General features: G+C 42.5%; 1 protein-coding gene across 2 annotated transcripts; it reads right to left on the bottom strand.

The window, feature by feature from the left end:
* Positions 1-204: 204 nt before the first annotated feature.
* Positions 205-14,697, bottom strand: LOC104231704 (F-box/LRR-repeat protein At3g26922-like). Of its 2 annotated transcripts, XM_070165571.1 has the most exons (4): positions 14,355-14,697; positions 13,730-13,865; positions 12,272-12,442; positions 205-710 (listed from the first exon to the last, which is right to left on the bottom strand). In XM_070165571.1, exons 1-4 carry the CDS (start codon positions 14,639-14,641, stop codon positions 396-398), a joined length of 909 nt encoding a protein of 302 aa, XP_070021672.1. In that variant the 5' UTR covers positions 14,642-14,697; the 3' UTR covers positions 205-395. The 2 variants fall into 2 exon arrangements, 1 of the variants encoding a protein (XP_070021672.1); XR_011404576.1 differs by lacking the exon at positions 13,730-13,865.
* Positions 14,698-15,519: the final 822 nt, after the last annotated feature.

Genomic DNA, 15,519 nt, shown 5'->3' on the forward strand with positions numbered 1-15,519 from the left:
TCGCCATCTCCCTCCAATTTTTTATTTAGAAAAGAAATAAAGTGGGAGAGAACAACTATTCTAGTTGTGTGAAAAGGTGGTGGGAGAGTTAAAATATTTCAAAGTTTCTTTTCCACCAATTAAAATTTGGCAGAATGATTTTCAACCTTAAAAATTTTCATAGATAAGTATATCATCAGGATTTAGCAATATGAATAGAAATCACAAAACATTTAGGGCAAGCTTCTTAAATGGTGATCAGGGAATAAACACATTGTTACTTAGACATGAAGAACTACAAACAAGTCCTTGGATACTAACAAGTACAATCCTAGACTTGTCTATCAACTAAAAACCAGTTCCAAACATAAAGTAACAGGTGTCAGGTATGTTGGAATCAATACAGATAATAGGAATCAAAGATTGTCAATACGAAAAGACAACTCAGCATGCGGAGAGGATCTTGGAAAGCTTTGGAACTCCTGTGCCATTTTAACATAATCCTGAGACACATCACTCCCGTCGAATTTGGCAGCAATGATGAACTTTTCTAGGGCTGTTGCATTCTTGAGCAAATATTCTATTAATGGTAGTACAGACTTATTTCCACTTAGTGGTCCATCATAGTCAATGATCTTGATGGTCTTCAAATGTAGCAAAGAGCAGTTATAATTATGTGTCTTGAACCTCTTAATGCGTTCATCCTCATTTGTGTACCTTGACAGCAGGTCCTACAGGAAAGAATCCGCTATATTACCTGCTATTTTCCTTATATGGAAGTAAAAAGTCGAGGAGTTGTGTGGATAAAAAAGGGTGACAAATTTTTAGATTCACAGAACATGTCAAGCGTTTAGCAAATGTTACTTACATGAAAAAAAATGTTAAAAAGATTCAGTGTAGCTGATCATTTTTTTAAATTAAAAAAAAAGAGCTGATCCTTCTATCTCCTCACATGAAGATGAATACTATCTCTTGCTAAACACCTATATCCTACAACTACCAAAAAAGTTAAATACAGAACTGGCTTACTCATTCAATGATTCAAACAATTTTGAGAGCGACAATATCAATTTCTGTCAAAGCAACTGTGACATCACTTGCTTTAAATTAAATTCTGTGTTTCCGAGGCCTTGAAAATCTCATTTATCATCACCTCGATTTGCGTGCGCAGTCCGGGCGCGTAGCCGGAAAGCTTAAATATGAAAATTTGTGAAAAATGATTAAATTTGGCTATAAAATGAGTAAACTTGACTTCGGTCAACGTTTTGGGTAAACGGACCCGGACCCGTGATTTGACGGTCCCGGGGTCCGTAGGAAATTGTGGGACTTGGGCGTATGCCCGGAATCGAATTTCGAGGTCCCAAGCCCGAGAAATGAATTTTTAAAGAAAATTGTTTTCTGAAATTGTTCAAGAAATTTGAAATAAAATTTGATTAGAACATGATGGGATCGGGCCCGTATTTTGGTTCTGGCGTCCGATACAGGTCTTATATATGATTTAAGACATTTCTGTAAAATTTGGTGAAAAACGGATGTCATTTGACGTGATTCGGACCTAAATTTGCTAATGTTGATGTTTTAAGAAGTTTGAGAAAATTCTTTGATTTTGAGGTTTAATTCGTTGTTATTGAGGTTATTTTGGCGATTTGATCGCACGGATAAGTTTGTATGATGATATTGAGTTAGTGCGTATGTTTGGTTAGGAGCCCCGAGGGCTCGGGTGTGTTTCGGAAGGTTTTTGACTTAAAGAAAAGTTGCAGGTTTTTGCTGTTGAGTGCCCAGGGATTTTACCCTTCGCGTTCGCGTGGTCCTTCTCGCGAACGCGTAAGGCAAATATCCCAGGTGCCAGATTCCTTCTACGCGAACGTGTAGCTCAGGTCGCGAACGCGAGGCAGTGGGGGGCTATCCCTTCGCGAACGCGGTCCTGGCCATGCGAACGCGAAGGCCAAGTGTTACCCTACGCGAACGCGACACCTTGAACGCGAACGCGAGGCTCGAGGAGTTTCTACTCCGCGAACGGGGCCGGGGTCGATTTTTGGGAAGAATGATTAGAAAGCTATAATTAGGCATTGGAATTTAATTGTTTAGCATTTATTGATGTTATGAAGTCGATTATGTATAGATACAATTGAATTGGAGCCGAATTCAAAAGGAAAAGTGGTGTTTGAGGTTTGAGTTGGCCGTGGAAGTTTGAGGTAAGTGTTTGGTCTAACCTTAGCTTGATGGATTAGGAGTTGAGTCCTATTTGCTATGTGCTAATTGTTGAGTACGACGTATAGGCATGGTGACGAGTATCTATACGTTGGTGTCTAGCATGACCATGAGTCTCTATATGGTCAATATCTTGATTTCGTTATATCTTTCATGCCTTGGTGATGATTTCTATTTGTTGTGAAAAGTTTGCGGAAGGAATTGTGACCTTTGAACATTGAGGAGCATTGGCTCAAGTTATATTACGAATTGTGAAAGTATATGAGACGATGGAACCCTTTGGAGCATTGGCTCAAGTGGTAAAGTGAGTTATGAAATAAAAGTGAAAGAAAGAGAAAGAATTATTAAATTGTTCCCTTGCCGGGATATTGGGTCTTTATTGGTTATCTCCTTTGCCGGGATGTTGATATTATTGATGTTGTTCCCTTGCCGGGATTTAATTTTTTAATTGTTGTTCCCTTGCCGGGATTTAACTGTCTAATTGTTGTTCCCTTGCCAGGATTCCTATATGATCTTGTTTATTCCATTGCCCCTTTGTTTGGGATTGTTGTTTGGGTAAGGAAGAGTGTTAAAGCACGAAGGGCGATGCCGTGCATTGTTTGTTATTGTGAGAAAAGAGTGTAAAGCGCGAAGGGTGATGCCGTGCCACACGATGTACCATTCCGTGCCGATTTTATTGATTATATAGTGAGGAAAGAGAGTAAAAGCACGAAGGGTGATGCCGTGTACATCTTTATTATATGATTGTTTTGGTGAGGACGAGAGTAAAAGCACGAAAGGGTGATGCCATGCACACTTTTATTATACAATTGCTTTGGTGAGAACGAGAGTAAAAGCACGAAGGGTGCTGCCGTGCAAATTGTTGATTTCTGATTCTTTGCTAATATCCGAGTTATGTTGTTTCTTTCCTTACTTGATGTCTTTTTATTCGGAACTGTTATCTCCCCCACAGTATGTTTCCCCCTCCCACATTGACTGATTATTTCTGTATTTCTTTTACGTTGTATATATTTAAACTGCATAGATTTATTTGGTAGTCCGGTTCTAGCCTCATCACTACTTCGCCGAGGGTAGGCTAGGCACTTACCAGCACATGGGGTCGGTCGGTTGTGCTAATACTACACTCTGCACTATGTGCAGATCCCGGAGCAACTTTCGGACAGTAGTTGGAGTGCTTCCTTCAGTCCACCCAGAGACCCAAGGTAGACCTGCAAGCATCCGCAGGCCCTGGCGTCTCCCTCTATCTATGTTTCCTGTTTCATTTTCCCTTTTATTCAGAAACATTGTACTGTTATTTCTTCAGACCTTGTATGTAGTAATCGTAGATAGTCTGTGACACTGTGACACCAGATTTTGGGTATTTGAGGTTTTAAAAGTTGTAATAGACGTAGATTTCAGATATTTAAGTGTTAGCTCCCGCTTAATTATTTAAGTTCCGTTGTTATCATGTTATCGCCTTATGTTTGCTAAAAGAAGTAATATGAAAATGAAGTAGTTAAGGTTTGGCTTGTCTAGCTCTAATTAGTAGGCGCCATCACGATTCCCGAGAATGGGAAATTCGGGTCGTGACAAGTTGGTATCAGAGCTCTAGGTTACATGGGTCTCACAGTTCACAAACAAGCTTAGTAGAGCTGAGGGATCGGTATAGAGACGTCTGTATTTATCCCCCAGAAGCTACAAAATTAGGAAAAACTTCACATTTGTTCTTTCTCATCGTGTGGTTTTGTTTCTCAAAGCTAATTGAACTTCTACTCTATTCTTTCGCAGATGGCGAGAACACGCGCTTCCTCATCCACCGCTCAGCAGCCCGAGCCTCCAGCAGCAGCTCCCACGAGGGACAGAGGGCGAGGCCGTGTTAGAGGCCGAGGTGGGGGCAGAGCTCAGTCCCGAGCAGCAGCACCAGTGGCGGAGCCTCAGATTGCCTTTGATAAGAAGGTTCCGGCCCCAGCAGTTCCGGTGAGCCCAGCTCAGGTCCCAGAGGGGTTTATTGCTACCCCAGTCCTTCAGGATGCTTTGGTCCGACTAATGGGCCTCATGGAGAGTGTCACACGAGCAAGCCTGCTTCCTGTAGCACCAGCCGTCTCTCAGGCTGGAGGAGGGGCCCAGACTCCTGCTATTCGCACTCCGGAGCAGGTAATTCCTCAGATTCAGACTCCGGCGGTTCAGCCAGTTAAAGCAGTACAGCCGGGTGTGGTAGCTCAGGCCGGTGATGGAGCAGCTATGTCTGCCGATGCTTTGTGGAGGCTGGATAGGTTCACCAAGCTCTTCACTACTACTTCCAGCGGTGCATCTACGGAAGATCCCCAAGATTATCTAGACAGCTGCCACGAGGTTCTCAGGAACATGGGTATTGTTGCGATCAATAGGGTTGATTTTGCTACATTTCACTTGTCTGGATCCGCCAAGACTTGGTAGAGAGATTATTGTTTGGCTAGACCAGCCGGATCGCCAGCCTTGACTTGGGAGCAATTTGCATAGCTATTTCCGGATAAGTTTCTCCCCATTACTCAGAAAGAGGCCTATCGGAGGCAGTTTGAGCGCCTCCAGCAGGGTTCCATGACGGTTACCCAGTATGAGACCAGGTTCATCGATTTGGCTCGCCATGCTCTCGTCATACTTCCCACCGAGAGAGAGGGTGATGAGGTTTATTGACGGTCTTATTCAGTCGATTCGCCTTCAGATGGCTAGGAAGGTTGGGAATGAGATCACTTTTCAGGAGGCGGCCAATGTGGCCAGGAGAGTGGAGATGATTCTGTCACAGAGATGTGGTCAGGGGTCAAACAAGAGGCCCCGTCACTCAAGGCAGATTCAGTGGTACCTCGTCTGGAGGTAGAGATTCATATGGTAGAGGCCATCCTCCTAGGCTTTTTCAGTCAGCACTTCAGGTTTCTCACGGTGCTTCAGGTAGCCGTTGTCCCCAGATGCAGTATTCTGATCAGCAGTCCTACAGTGCACCACCCGCTCCTATCAGTGCACCGCCGCTTCAGAGTTTTCGGGGTGGTCATTCAGGTCGTTAGGGCCAGCAGTCTCAGCAGCCGAGGCTTATTACACTTGTGGTGATACGGGTTACATTGCCAGGTTTTGCCCTCGAGCACCAAGTAGCTCTCAACATCAGGGTTCTCGTGCTATGGTACAGGCACCAGGTGTTCCACAGCCCGCCCAGCCAGCTAGAGGTGGGGGTAGAGGTGCTAGAGGTGGAGGTAGAGGTACTAGAGGTGGAGGCCAGAGGTGGAGGCCAGCGAGCAGCAGGCCGTCCCAGAGAGGTAGTTCAGGGTGGTGGGGCCCAGCCCCGATGTTACGCCCTTCCAGCCGGGCACGAGGCTGAGGCTTCAAAGGCAGTCATTATAGGTACGGTCCTGGTTTGTGATATAGATGCTTCAGTGTTATTTGATCCAGGGTCTACATACTCGTACGTGTCATCTTATTTTGCACCGTATCTGGTCATGCCTAGTGATTCATTGAGTGTTTCTGTTTATGTGTCTACACCGGTGGGTGATTCTATTGTGGTAGATCGAGTCCATCGCTCTTGTGTAGTTGTGATTGGGGGGCTTGAGACTCGAATAGATTTGTTGCTTCTGGACATGGTCGACTTCGATGTCATATTGGGGATGGACTGGTTATCACCTTACCACACTATCTTGGACTGTCATGCCAAGACTGTGACCTTAGCTTTACCGGGTTTGCCTCGTTTAGAGTGGAGAGGGACTCCTGGTCATTCTACCCGCAGTGTTATCTCATATGTGAAGGCTCAATGTATGGTCGAGAAGGGGTGTTTGGCCTATTTGGCATATGTTAGTGATTCTTGTGCCGAGGTTCCTTCTATTAATTCTGTGCCCGTTGTTCGTGAAAATCCTGAGGTATTCCCTTCAGACCTGCCGGGTATGCCGCCCGACAGGGATATTGACTTTTGCATTGATTTGGCTCCGGGCACTCGGCCCATTTCTATCCCGTTGTATCGTATGGCCCTGCCTGCGTTGAAAGAGTTGAAGGAGCAGTTGCAAGACTTGCTTGAGAAAGGTTTCATTAGACCCAGTGTTTCGCCTTGGGGTGCATCGGTGTTGTTGGTTAAGAAGAAGGATGGGTCGATGAGAATGTATTGATTACCGGCAGTTGAACAAGGTTACAATCAAGAATAAGTATCCATTGCCGAGGATTGATGATTTGTTTGATCAGCTTCAGGGTGCCAAGGTATTTTCAAAGATTGACTTGAGATCTAGCTACCATCAGTTGAGGATTAGGACATCCGATGTCCCTAAGACAGCTTTCCGCACTCGGTACGGGCATTATGAGTTCTTGGTTATGTCATTCGGGTTGACAAATGCCCCAGCAACTTTTATGGATTTGATGAACCGAGTGTTCAGGCCTTATTTGGATTCGTTCGTGATAGTCTTCATTGATGATATTTTGATATATTCCCGCAGCCAGGAGGAGCACGTGTAGCATCTCAGAGTGGTTCTTTAGACTTTGAGGGATAGTCAGTTGTATGCTAAATTTTCGAAGAATGAGTTCTGGTTGAGTTCAGTTGCATTCCCGGGTCATGTTGTATCAGCAGAGGGTATTCAGGTTGATCCGAAGAAGATTGAGGCAGTCAAGAACTGGCCTAGACCAGCATCAGCTACAGAGATTCGGAGTTTCTTAGGATTGGCAGGCTACTATCGTCGGTTCGTGGAGGGGTTTTCATCTATTGCAGCCCCGATGACCAGGTTGACCCAGAAGGGTGCCCAGTTCAAATGGTCGGACGAGTGTGAGGCGAGCTTCCAAAAGCTCAAGACAGCTCTGACTACGGCACCAGTGTTGGTTTTGCCCACAGGTTCAAGGCCTTATACAGTTTATTGTGATGCATCTCGTATTGGGCCAGGTGCAGTGCTGATGCAGGATGGCAAGGTCATTGCCTATGCTTCGCGGCAGTTAGAAGATTCATGAGAAGAACTATCCGGTTCATGATTTGGAATTGGCAGCCATTATTGAAGATTTGGAGGCATTATTTGTATGGCGTGGCATGTGAGGTGTTCACGGATCACAAGTGTCTTCAGTATTTGTTCAAGCAAAAGGAGTTGAATTTAAGGCAGAGAAGGTGGTTGGAGTTGTTGAAAGATTATGATATCACTATCTTATATCATCCGGGAATGGCCAATGTGGTGGCCGATGCTTTGAGTAGGAAGTCAGCCAGTACGGACAGTCTCGGTTATATTCCGGTTAGTGAGAGACCGCTTGCTTTGGATGTTCAGGCTGTGGCCAATCAGTTCGTGAGGTTCGATGTTTCTGAGCTCAGCCGTGTGCTAGTTTGCACAGTCGCTCGTTCTTCATTATTGGAGCGTATCCGTGATCGGCAGTATGATGATCCCCATTTGTGTGTCCTTAGAGACACGGTGCAGCACGGAGATGCCAAGCAGGTTACCTTAGGTGATGATAGAGTTTTGAGATTGCAGGGTCGAGTTTGTGTTCCTAGTGTGGATGAACTCCGAGAGTTAATTTTAGAGGAGGCCCATAGTTCTCGGTACTCTATTCATCCGGGCGCCGCGAAGATTTATCAGGATTTGCGGCAGTATTATTGGTGGCGAAGAATGAAAGAAGGATATCGTTGCATATGTGGCTCGGTGTTTGAATTGTCAGTAGGTTAAGTACGAGCATCAGAGGCCTGGTGGTTTATTTCAGAGGATTGAGCTTCCCGAGTGGAAGTAGGAACGGATCACTATGGATTTCGTTGTTGGACTCCCACAGACTCGGAGGAAGTTCGACGCAGTGTGGGTCATTGTTGATAGGCTGACCAAGTCAGCACATTTCGTTCCTGTGGCAGTCTCCTATTCTTCTGAGAGGTTAGCTGAGATCTATATCCGGGAGATTGTTCGTCTTCATGGTGTGCCTATGTCTATCATTTCGGACCGAGGTACGCAGTTTACCTCGCGGATCTGGAGAGCAGTTCAGCGAGAGTTGGGCACTCAAGTTGAGTTGAGCACAGCATTTCATCCTCAGACGGATGGGCAGTCCGAACGGACCATTCAGATTCTTGAGGATATGCTCCGAGCTTGTGTTATTGACTTTGGAGGCTCGTGGGATCGGTTTTTGCCTTTAGCAGAGTTTGCCTACAACAACAGCTACTAGTCGAGTATTCAGATGGCTCCTTATGAGGCTTTATATAGTATGCGGTGTCGGTCTCCGGTTGGATAGTTTGAGCCGAGAAAGGCTCGGTTGTTGGGCACGGATCTGGTTCAGGAGGCCTTGGACAAGGTCAGAATTATTCAAGATAGGCTTCGTACAGCTCAGTCCAGGCAAAAGAGTTATGCAGACCGCAAGGTTCGTGATTTGGCATTCATGGTCGGTGAGCGGGTATTGCTCCGAGTGTCGCCTATGTAGGGCGTGATGAGATTTGGAAGAAGGGCAAGCTTAGCCCTAGGTTTATTGGCCCGTTTGAGATTCTTGATCGAGTGGGAGAGGTGGCTTATAGACTTGCATTGTCGCCGAGCTTATCAGTCATGCATCCAGTGTTTAATGTGTCCATGCTCCAGAAAAATCACGGCGATGCATCCCACGTGTTAGATTTCAGCACTGTCCAATTGGACAAGGACTTGTCTTATGAGGAGGAGCCAGTAGCTATTCTAGACCGGCAGGTTCGTCAGTTGAGATCGAAAAGTTTTCCTTCTATTCGTGTCCAAGGGAGAGGTCAGCCTCCTAAGGCATCGACCCGGGAGTCCGAGTCCGATATGCGGAGCCATTATCCCCATCTTTTCCCCGACTCAGGTACTTCCTTCTTCTGTCCGTTCTAGGACGAACAATTGTTTTAGAGGTGGAGAATGTGATGACCTTTAAATTAAATTCTGTGTATCCGGGGCCTTGAAAACCTCATTTATCATCACCTCGATTTGTGTGCGCAGTCCGGGCACGTAATCGGAAAGCCAAAATATGAAAATCTGTGAAAAATGATAAAATTTAGCTATAAAATGAGTAAATTTGACTTCGGTCAACGTTTTGGGTAAACGGACCCGGACCCGTAATTTGACGGTCTCAGAGGGTCCGTAGGAAATTATGGGACTTGGGCATATGCCCGGAATCGAATTTCGAGGTCCCAAGCCCGAGAAATGAATTTTTAAAGAAAATTATTTTCTGAAATTGTTCAAGAAATTTGAAATTAAATTTGATTAGAACATGATGGTATCGGGCCCGTATTTTGATTCCGGCGTCCGATACAGGTCTTATATATGATTTAAGACATTTCTGTAAAATGTCGTGAAAAACGGATGTCATTTAACGTGATTCGGACCTAAATTTGCTAAAGTTGATGTTTTAAGAAATTTGAGAAAATTCTTTGATTTTGAGGTTTAATTCGTTGTTATTGAGGTTATTTTGGCGATTTGATCGCACAGATAAGTTTGTATGATGATATTAAGTTAGTGCGTATGTTTGGTTAGGAGCCCCAAGGGCTCGGGTGTGTTTCGGATGTGTTTCGGAAGGTTTTTGACTTAAGAAAAGTTACAGGTTTTTGTTGTTGAGTGCCTAGGGATTTTACCCTTCGCGTTCGCGTGGTCCCTCTCGCGAACGCGTAGGGCAAATATCTCAGGTGCCAGATTCCTTCTACGCGAACGCGTAGCTCAGGTTGCGAACGCGAGGCAGTGGGGGGCTATCCCTTCGCGAACGCGATCGTGACCATGCGAACGCGAAGGCCAAGTGAGCCTGGGCTGGGGGTGGGGCAATTTACCCTACGCGAACGCGACACCTTGAACGCGAACGCGAGGCTCGAGGAGTTTCTACTCCGCGAACGTGAAGGCTTATCCAGCCTAACCCATCGCGAACGCGAAGAACATTTTTGCCCAGTTGTTTTAAAGTCTCAAACACAGAACACTTACGGGATTTTTACAAAATTTCATAAACATCTTCTTCTCTAAAGCTCTTAGGCGATTTTTGAAGCATTTAATCACCATAACCTCTTGGATAAGTAATCTTTAACTTGTTTTCTTCCATTTTTATCAACACCCACTAGATTTCTAGGCCTAAATCATGTGATTAAGGGTAGAAAATTAGGGATTTGGGTAGAGTTAGGGCTTTTGATTATTTATGATTTAAATCTCGTTTTGGGGTCGGATTTGAAAACAAATTATATATTCGGGCTCGTGGGTGAATGGGTGATCGGGTTTTGGTCCGAATCTCGTGTTTTGACCAAGCGGGCCCGGGGTCAATTTTTGGGAAGAATGATTAGAAAGCTATAATTAGGCATTGGAATTGAATTGTTTAGCATTTATTGATGTTATGAAGTCGATTATGTATAGATACAATTGAATTGGAGCCGAATTCAAAAGGAAAAGCGGTGAGGCTTGAGTTGGCCGTGGAAGTTTGAGGTAAGTGTTTGGTCTAACCTTAGCTTGATGGATTAGGAGTTGAGTCCTATTTGCTATGTGGTAATTGTTGAGTACGACGTATAGGCATGGTGACGAGTATCTATACGTTGGTGTCTAACATGACCGTGAGTCTCTATATGGTGAATATCTTGATTTCGTTATATCTTTCATGCCTTGGTGATGATTTCTATTTGTTGTGAAAAGTTTGTGGAAGGAATTGTGACCTTTGAACATCGAGGAGCATTGGCTCAAGTTATATTACGAATTGTGAAAGTATATGAGACGATGGAACCCTTTGGAGCATTGGCTCAAGTGGTAAAGTGAGTTATGAAATAAAAATGAAAGAAAGAGAAAGAATTATTAAAGATATTGTTGCTTTATTGGTTATCTCCCTTGCCGGGATGTTGATATTATTGATGTTGTTCCCTTGCCTGGATTTAATTGTTTAATTGTTGTTCCCTTGCCGGGATTCCTATATGATCTTGTTTATTCCATTGCCCCTTTGTTTGGGATTGTTGTTTGGGTGAGGAAGAGTGTTAAAGCACGAAGGGTGATGCCGTGCATTGTTTGTTATTGTGAGAAAAGAGTGTAACGCACAAAGGGTGATGCCATGCCACACGATGTACCATTCCGTGCCGATTTTATTGATTATATGGTGAGGAAAGAGGGTAAAAGCACGAAGGGTGATGCCGTACACATCTTTATTATATGATTGTTTTGGTGAGGACGAGAGTAAAAGCACGAAGGGTAATGTCGTGCACACTTTTATTATACAATTGCTTTGGTGAGGACGAGAGTAAAAGCACGAAGGGTGATGCCGTGCAAATTGTTGATTTCTAATTCTTTGTTGATATCCGAGTTATGTTGCTTCTTTCCTTACTTGATGCCTTTCTATTCGGAACTGTTATCTCCCCCACAACATGTTTCCCTCTCCCACATTGACTGGTTATTTCTGTATTTCTTTTTCGCTGTATATATTTAAACTGCACAGGTTTATTTGGTAGTCTGGTCCTAGCCTCGTCACTACTTCGCCGAGGTTAGGCTACGCACTTACCAACACATGGGGTCGGTTGTGCTGATACTACACTCTGCACTGTGTGTAGATCCCGGAGCAGCTTTCGGACAGTAGTTGGAGTGTTTCCTTCAGTCCACCCGGAGACCTAAGGTAGACCTGCACGCGTCCGCAGGCCCTGCCGTCTCCCTTTATCTCTGTTTCCTGTTTCATTTTCCCTTTTATTCAGAAACAGTGTACTGTTATTTCTTCAGACCTTGTATGTAGTAATCGTAGATAGTCTATGACACTATGACACCAAATTTTGGGTATTTGAGGTTTTAAAAGTTGTAATAGACGTAGATTTTAGATATTTAAGTGTTAACTCCCGCTTAATTATTTAAGTTCCGTTGTTATCATGTTATCGCCTTATGTTTGCTAAAAGAAGTAATATGAAAATGAAGTAGTTAAGGTTTGGCTTGCCTAGCTCTCATTAGCAGGCGCCATCACGACTCCCGGAGGGGAAATTCGGGTCATGACAGCAACTCAAGTTGAACTATTTTCTTGAAGAAAACAAACTGAGAGAACAACAAGGTTCCTCTAACAGTCTTACATGAAAGGGTGCAATAAGTTCTATGATTTTTTTTCCTAAAGTACTAGATCAGAAATATGCTGATATATATTGTCTTCTTCTTACAATAATAGTTGTTTGATATTAATAACATGAAGTAACAAAAATATAGGTCTACAGGAAACTTACTCTTCGTTTTTTATTATACCAGTCAATGACCAATGTCTCAAGATCCGGCGAACTCTGTAGAAAGCTGCAAATTCCAAGGACGTCCGATTGTTCTAAGGCTGTGTCAAGTTTTAAATATTTCCGGCTTGATGGTGATGATTGCCAGCCTTTCAACTCCAGTATGGAAAGGCACTTATAAACCAAATATGTCAAAACAAGGAAATGCAACACTGTTAATTAATGACATGCTGATTACTGAATATTTCAGAAGAATAACTTGGACATACGACTAGTTTTTGCCACATCAAAGTGTTCAAGGTTGGTTTGGAAATCCAAAGATGAACCTTTTACACACTTTGAAGAACCCATTCACATGAGTTAAAAGCATGATGAGAGTAAATCAATCCAGATTTATGGGTTATTTTGTCAATTAGGGGGTTTCAAAGAAAATCGAAAAATTGAACCAAAACGACTTAATAAACCGATCTATGTTTTGGCATTAAATTATAAGAGCCTGACAATATTTGGTTTGGTTTAGCTTTAAAAAAATAAAAACAAAAACAACACACACACACAAAATACTACTTTTCAAGCTTTGAAATTTTCTAACGCTGAATGTTTAAAGAGGTTTAACACTTGTACTATTATAATTCGGGGTGAAAAGAGGAAGAAATTAGTAAGGAAATACAAGACAAAGGAAGTAACAGCAGCATCCAAGTATTGATTTTCATCTCTAGTTTCTTGATTCAATTACAATGAAAACCCAACATCCGTTGGTACGCAAAACTAACATGAGAATTGGGACTGCGTTCTCGGACTTTAAGTAGTGAACCCAAGGAGAACTATAGGTATTGCGTCTTAATTGTTGCTAGTAAAGTAGTTTGATTCTTCTATTTATAACATGGCGTTTTATGTTTTTATTTGTTCCAACTTGTTTATAATCCTTTTCCTCTCTTCCGTTCCTTTCTTTATCTGTTTTTTATTTCACTAGTCATTAATCTTATTCTTTTATTTTCTCCACTCGGGCGCCGAAAAATTTAATGTTTTGGCACCCAAAACTCTTTCTGACTTTAGTGTTCAAAAACATTATACATAAACTAGAAGAAATCGCCGAACCGACAAAAACCGACGAAACCAAAACCGATATATTTGTACTATGTTTGGTTTGATTTGGTTAAACATTTAGAAAATCGACTTAATTGGTATGTCATCCTTTTAAGATAAAATTGTACCAAAGGGAACCATGAACACCCCTACTATCCATTACAAACTCTTTATTTTCACAGTTCTTCTTCCAAAGTATTGCTAAGAGGCCTAGTTTCAGTCACCTGCCACTGTCCAACCAAATTGGCCATGATAATGTAATTCTTCAATTACCAACTTAGTTATCAAATTATACTAAGGAGTGGCATTAATGATACTAAGCAGATGAATTCAATAAAAAGTCTGAATTTCAGACAGTGAAGAGTATGAATGAACCTCGATGCCCCAGGGACCCAATTCAAGATCCTCGACATTGGCAACACTATGAAGAAGTTCCTTCAAATAGCCATTCTCCGCCTCCGAGTTGCGTTCTTCATCTACTATATAGTCAAAATTTGAACATAATACTGCACTGACAAGTGAAGCCAAATTTCTCAAGCGTATCTCATCGCAGAACCCCAAAAGTTCAAAATATTTAATATGGGGGGCTAATATTTCGAGACGAAGGTCAGGATTCTCATTTTGGTAATCTTTAGGCTCAAATATGTCAGCTTCACACAGCTGATTTCCAAACGACTAATGCCCAAAACACAATCCAGTTCCAACTGCTCCAAGTTAGGACAACCTGATAATATCTTCTCCAACATATTATCCGTCAAGTTTAGGGACGCGATTGAAAGAAACATGAGACTACCTACTCCAGTTAACACTACCAGAAGGTTTCAGTTCACAGTTGATTAAAATCAAACTCATCAACAACGTATTCTTATATGCAAAATTAGGAAGCTCATATTTTGGGTGATTGTCCGAATCAAATAGAAGTGTAAATTCTTCAACATTAGCAATTTTAGTTGCAAAATGTACCCATAAATCAACATCTTTAACATAACTATTGTCGTACCTAAAGAGTGAGCCCCTGAATCTTCTGATTTTCTGGCACGACCTCCAATAATAAAGCTCTCTATTGGTGGAAGCTATGAAATCCTTTTCGCTGTAGCTATTGGGGGACTCAAAATCGAGAGATACTGGCACGGACTTCCAAAGAAACCGCCATCGCTGAGATAATACGCTGGTGCGCACAACTGCTTTACAGTCCCACCACAACATAGAGAGGATATGGAGTAGAATTCCGTCGGGCAAATCGCTGAGTCTGTCTCCTCTCGCCTTGACTTTCCTCTCCATTTCCATGGAGTAAACCTAGTTCAGTTCTTGTAAAGGCTAAATTGAGCCATATGAAAATTTAGCAAAATATTGAAACAGTAACTTTTTCTAATTGGTAAGATGAAGTCATATAAAATTAAAAGAAAAATATTTTGTTACTTCAGTTTGGTAAAAAGGCAGCATCCTGCACTAAGCTCTACGCGGCGTCCACTAAGCTCTCGCTATACTCGTTATTCGCGGGTTCACTAAGCTCTTGCTATTCACGCAGGGTCTCTCACTATACTCGCTATTCGCGGGGTTCACTAAGCTCTCGCTATTCGGGAAAATTGTACGTAGCCCTACCCTTGCAGAAGGAAAATTATTCGTAGTCTTACCCTGCATTTCTGCAAGAGGTTGTTTCCACGGTTCGAACCCGTGACCTCCTGGACACATGGCGGCAACTTTATCAGTTACGCCAAGGCTCCCGCTATGCGAGGGGTCAATTTGGTAGTATTATATTATATCGTATTGTTACCTTACTTTTTCTCTCATTTTGTCCTTCTCTATTAAACAATTATATATATATATATTCCTTTATTCAACTTTCTTATATAATAACTCTACTATTTATCCTATTTTTTCGTAATATTGCAAGTTTATTTTCATATTATTGGTGCATGACATCATGAAACGACGGCAAATAATGATACCATTTATCAAAACGCTATATTCATCAAATAATACAGTACAAATATAATATAATATAATATGATACATTATGAAACGATATGTAACAACAATCCAAATAAGCTTTTGTTTATAGGAAAATAAATAAATAGAAAATGATCATAAATCGTGCGGGTTTGATTAGAGTTCATTGTTTAGCCTATATGCCGGGCGAAGGAGAGTAGAAGCTAAGGCTTCGG

The sequence above is a fragment of the Nicotiana sylvestris genome, chromosome 12 (genome assembly GCF_000393655.2).
Source record: "Nicotiana sylvestris chromosome 12, ASM39365v2, whole genome shotgun sequence".
Lineage (NCBI taxonomy): Eukaryota > Viridiplantae > Streptophyta > Magnoliopsida > Solanales > Solanaceae > Nicotiana > Nicotiana sylvestris.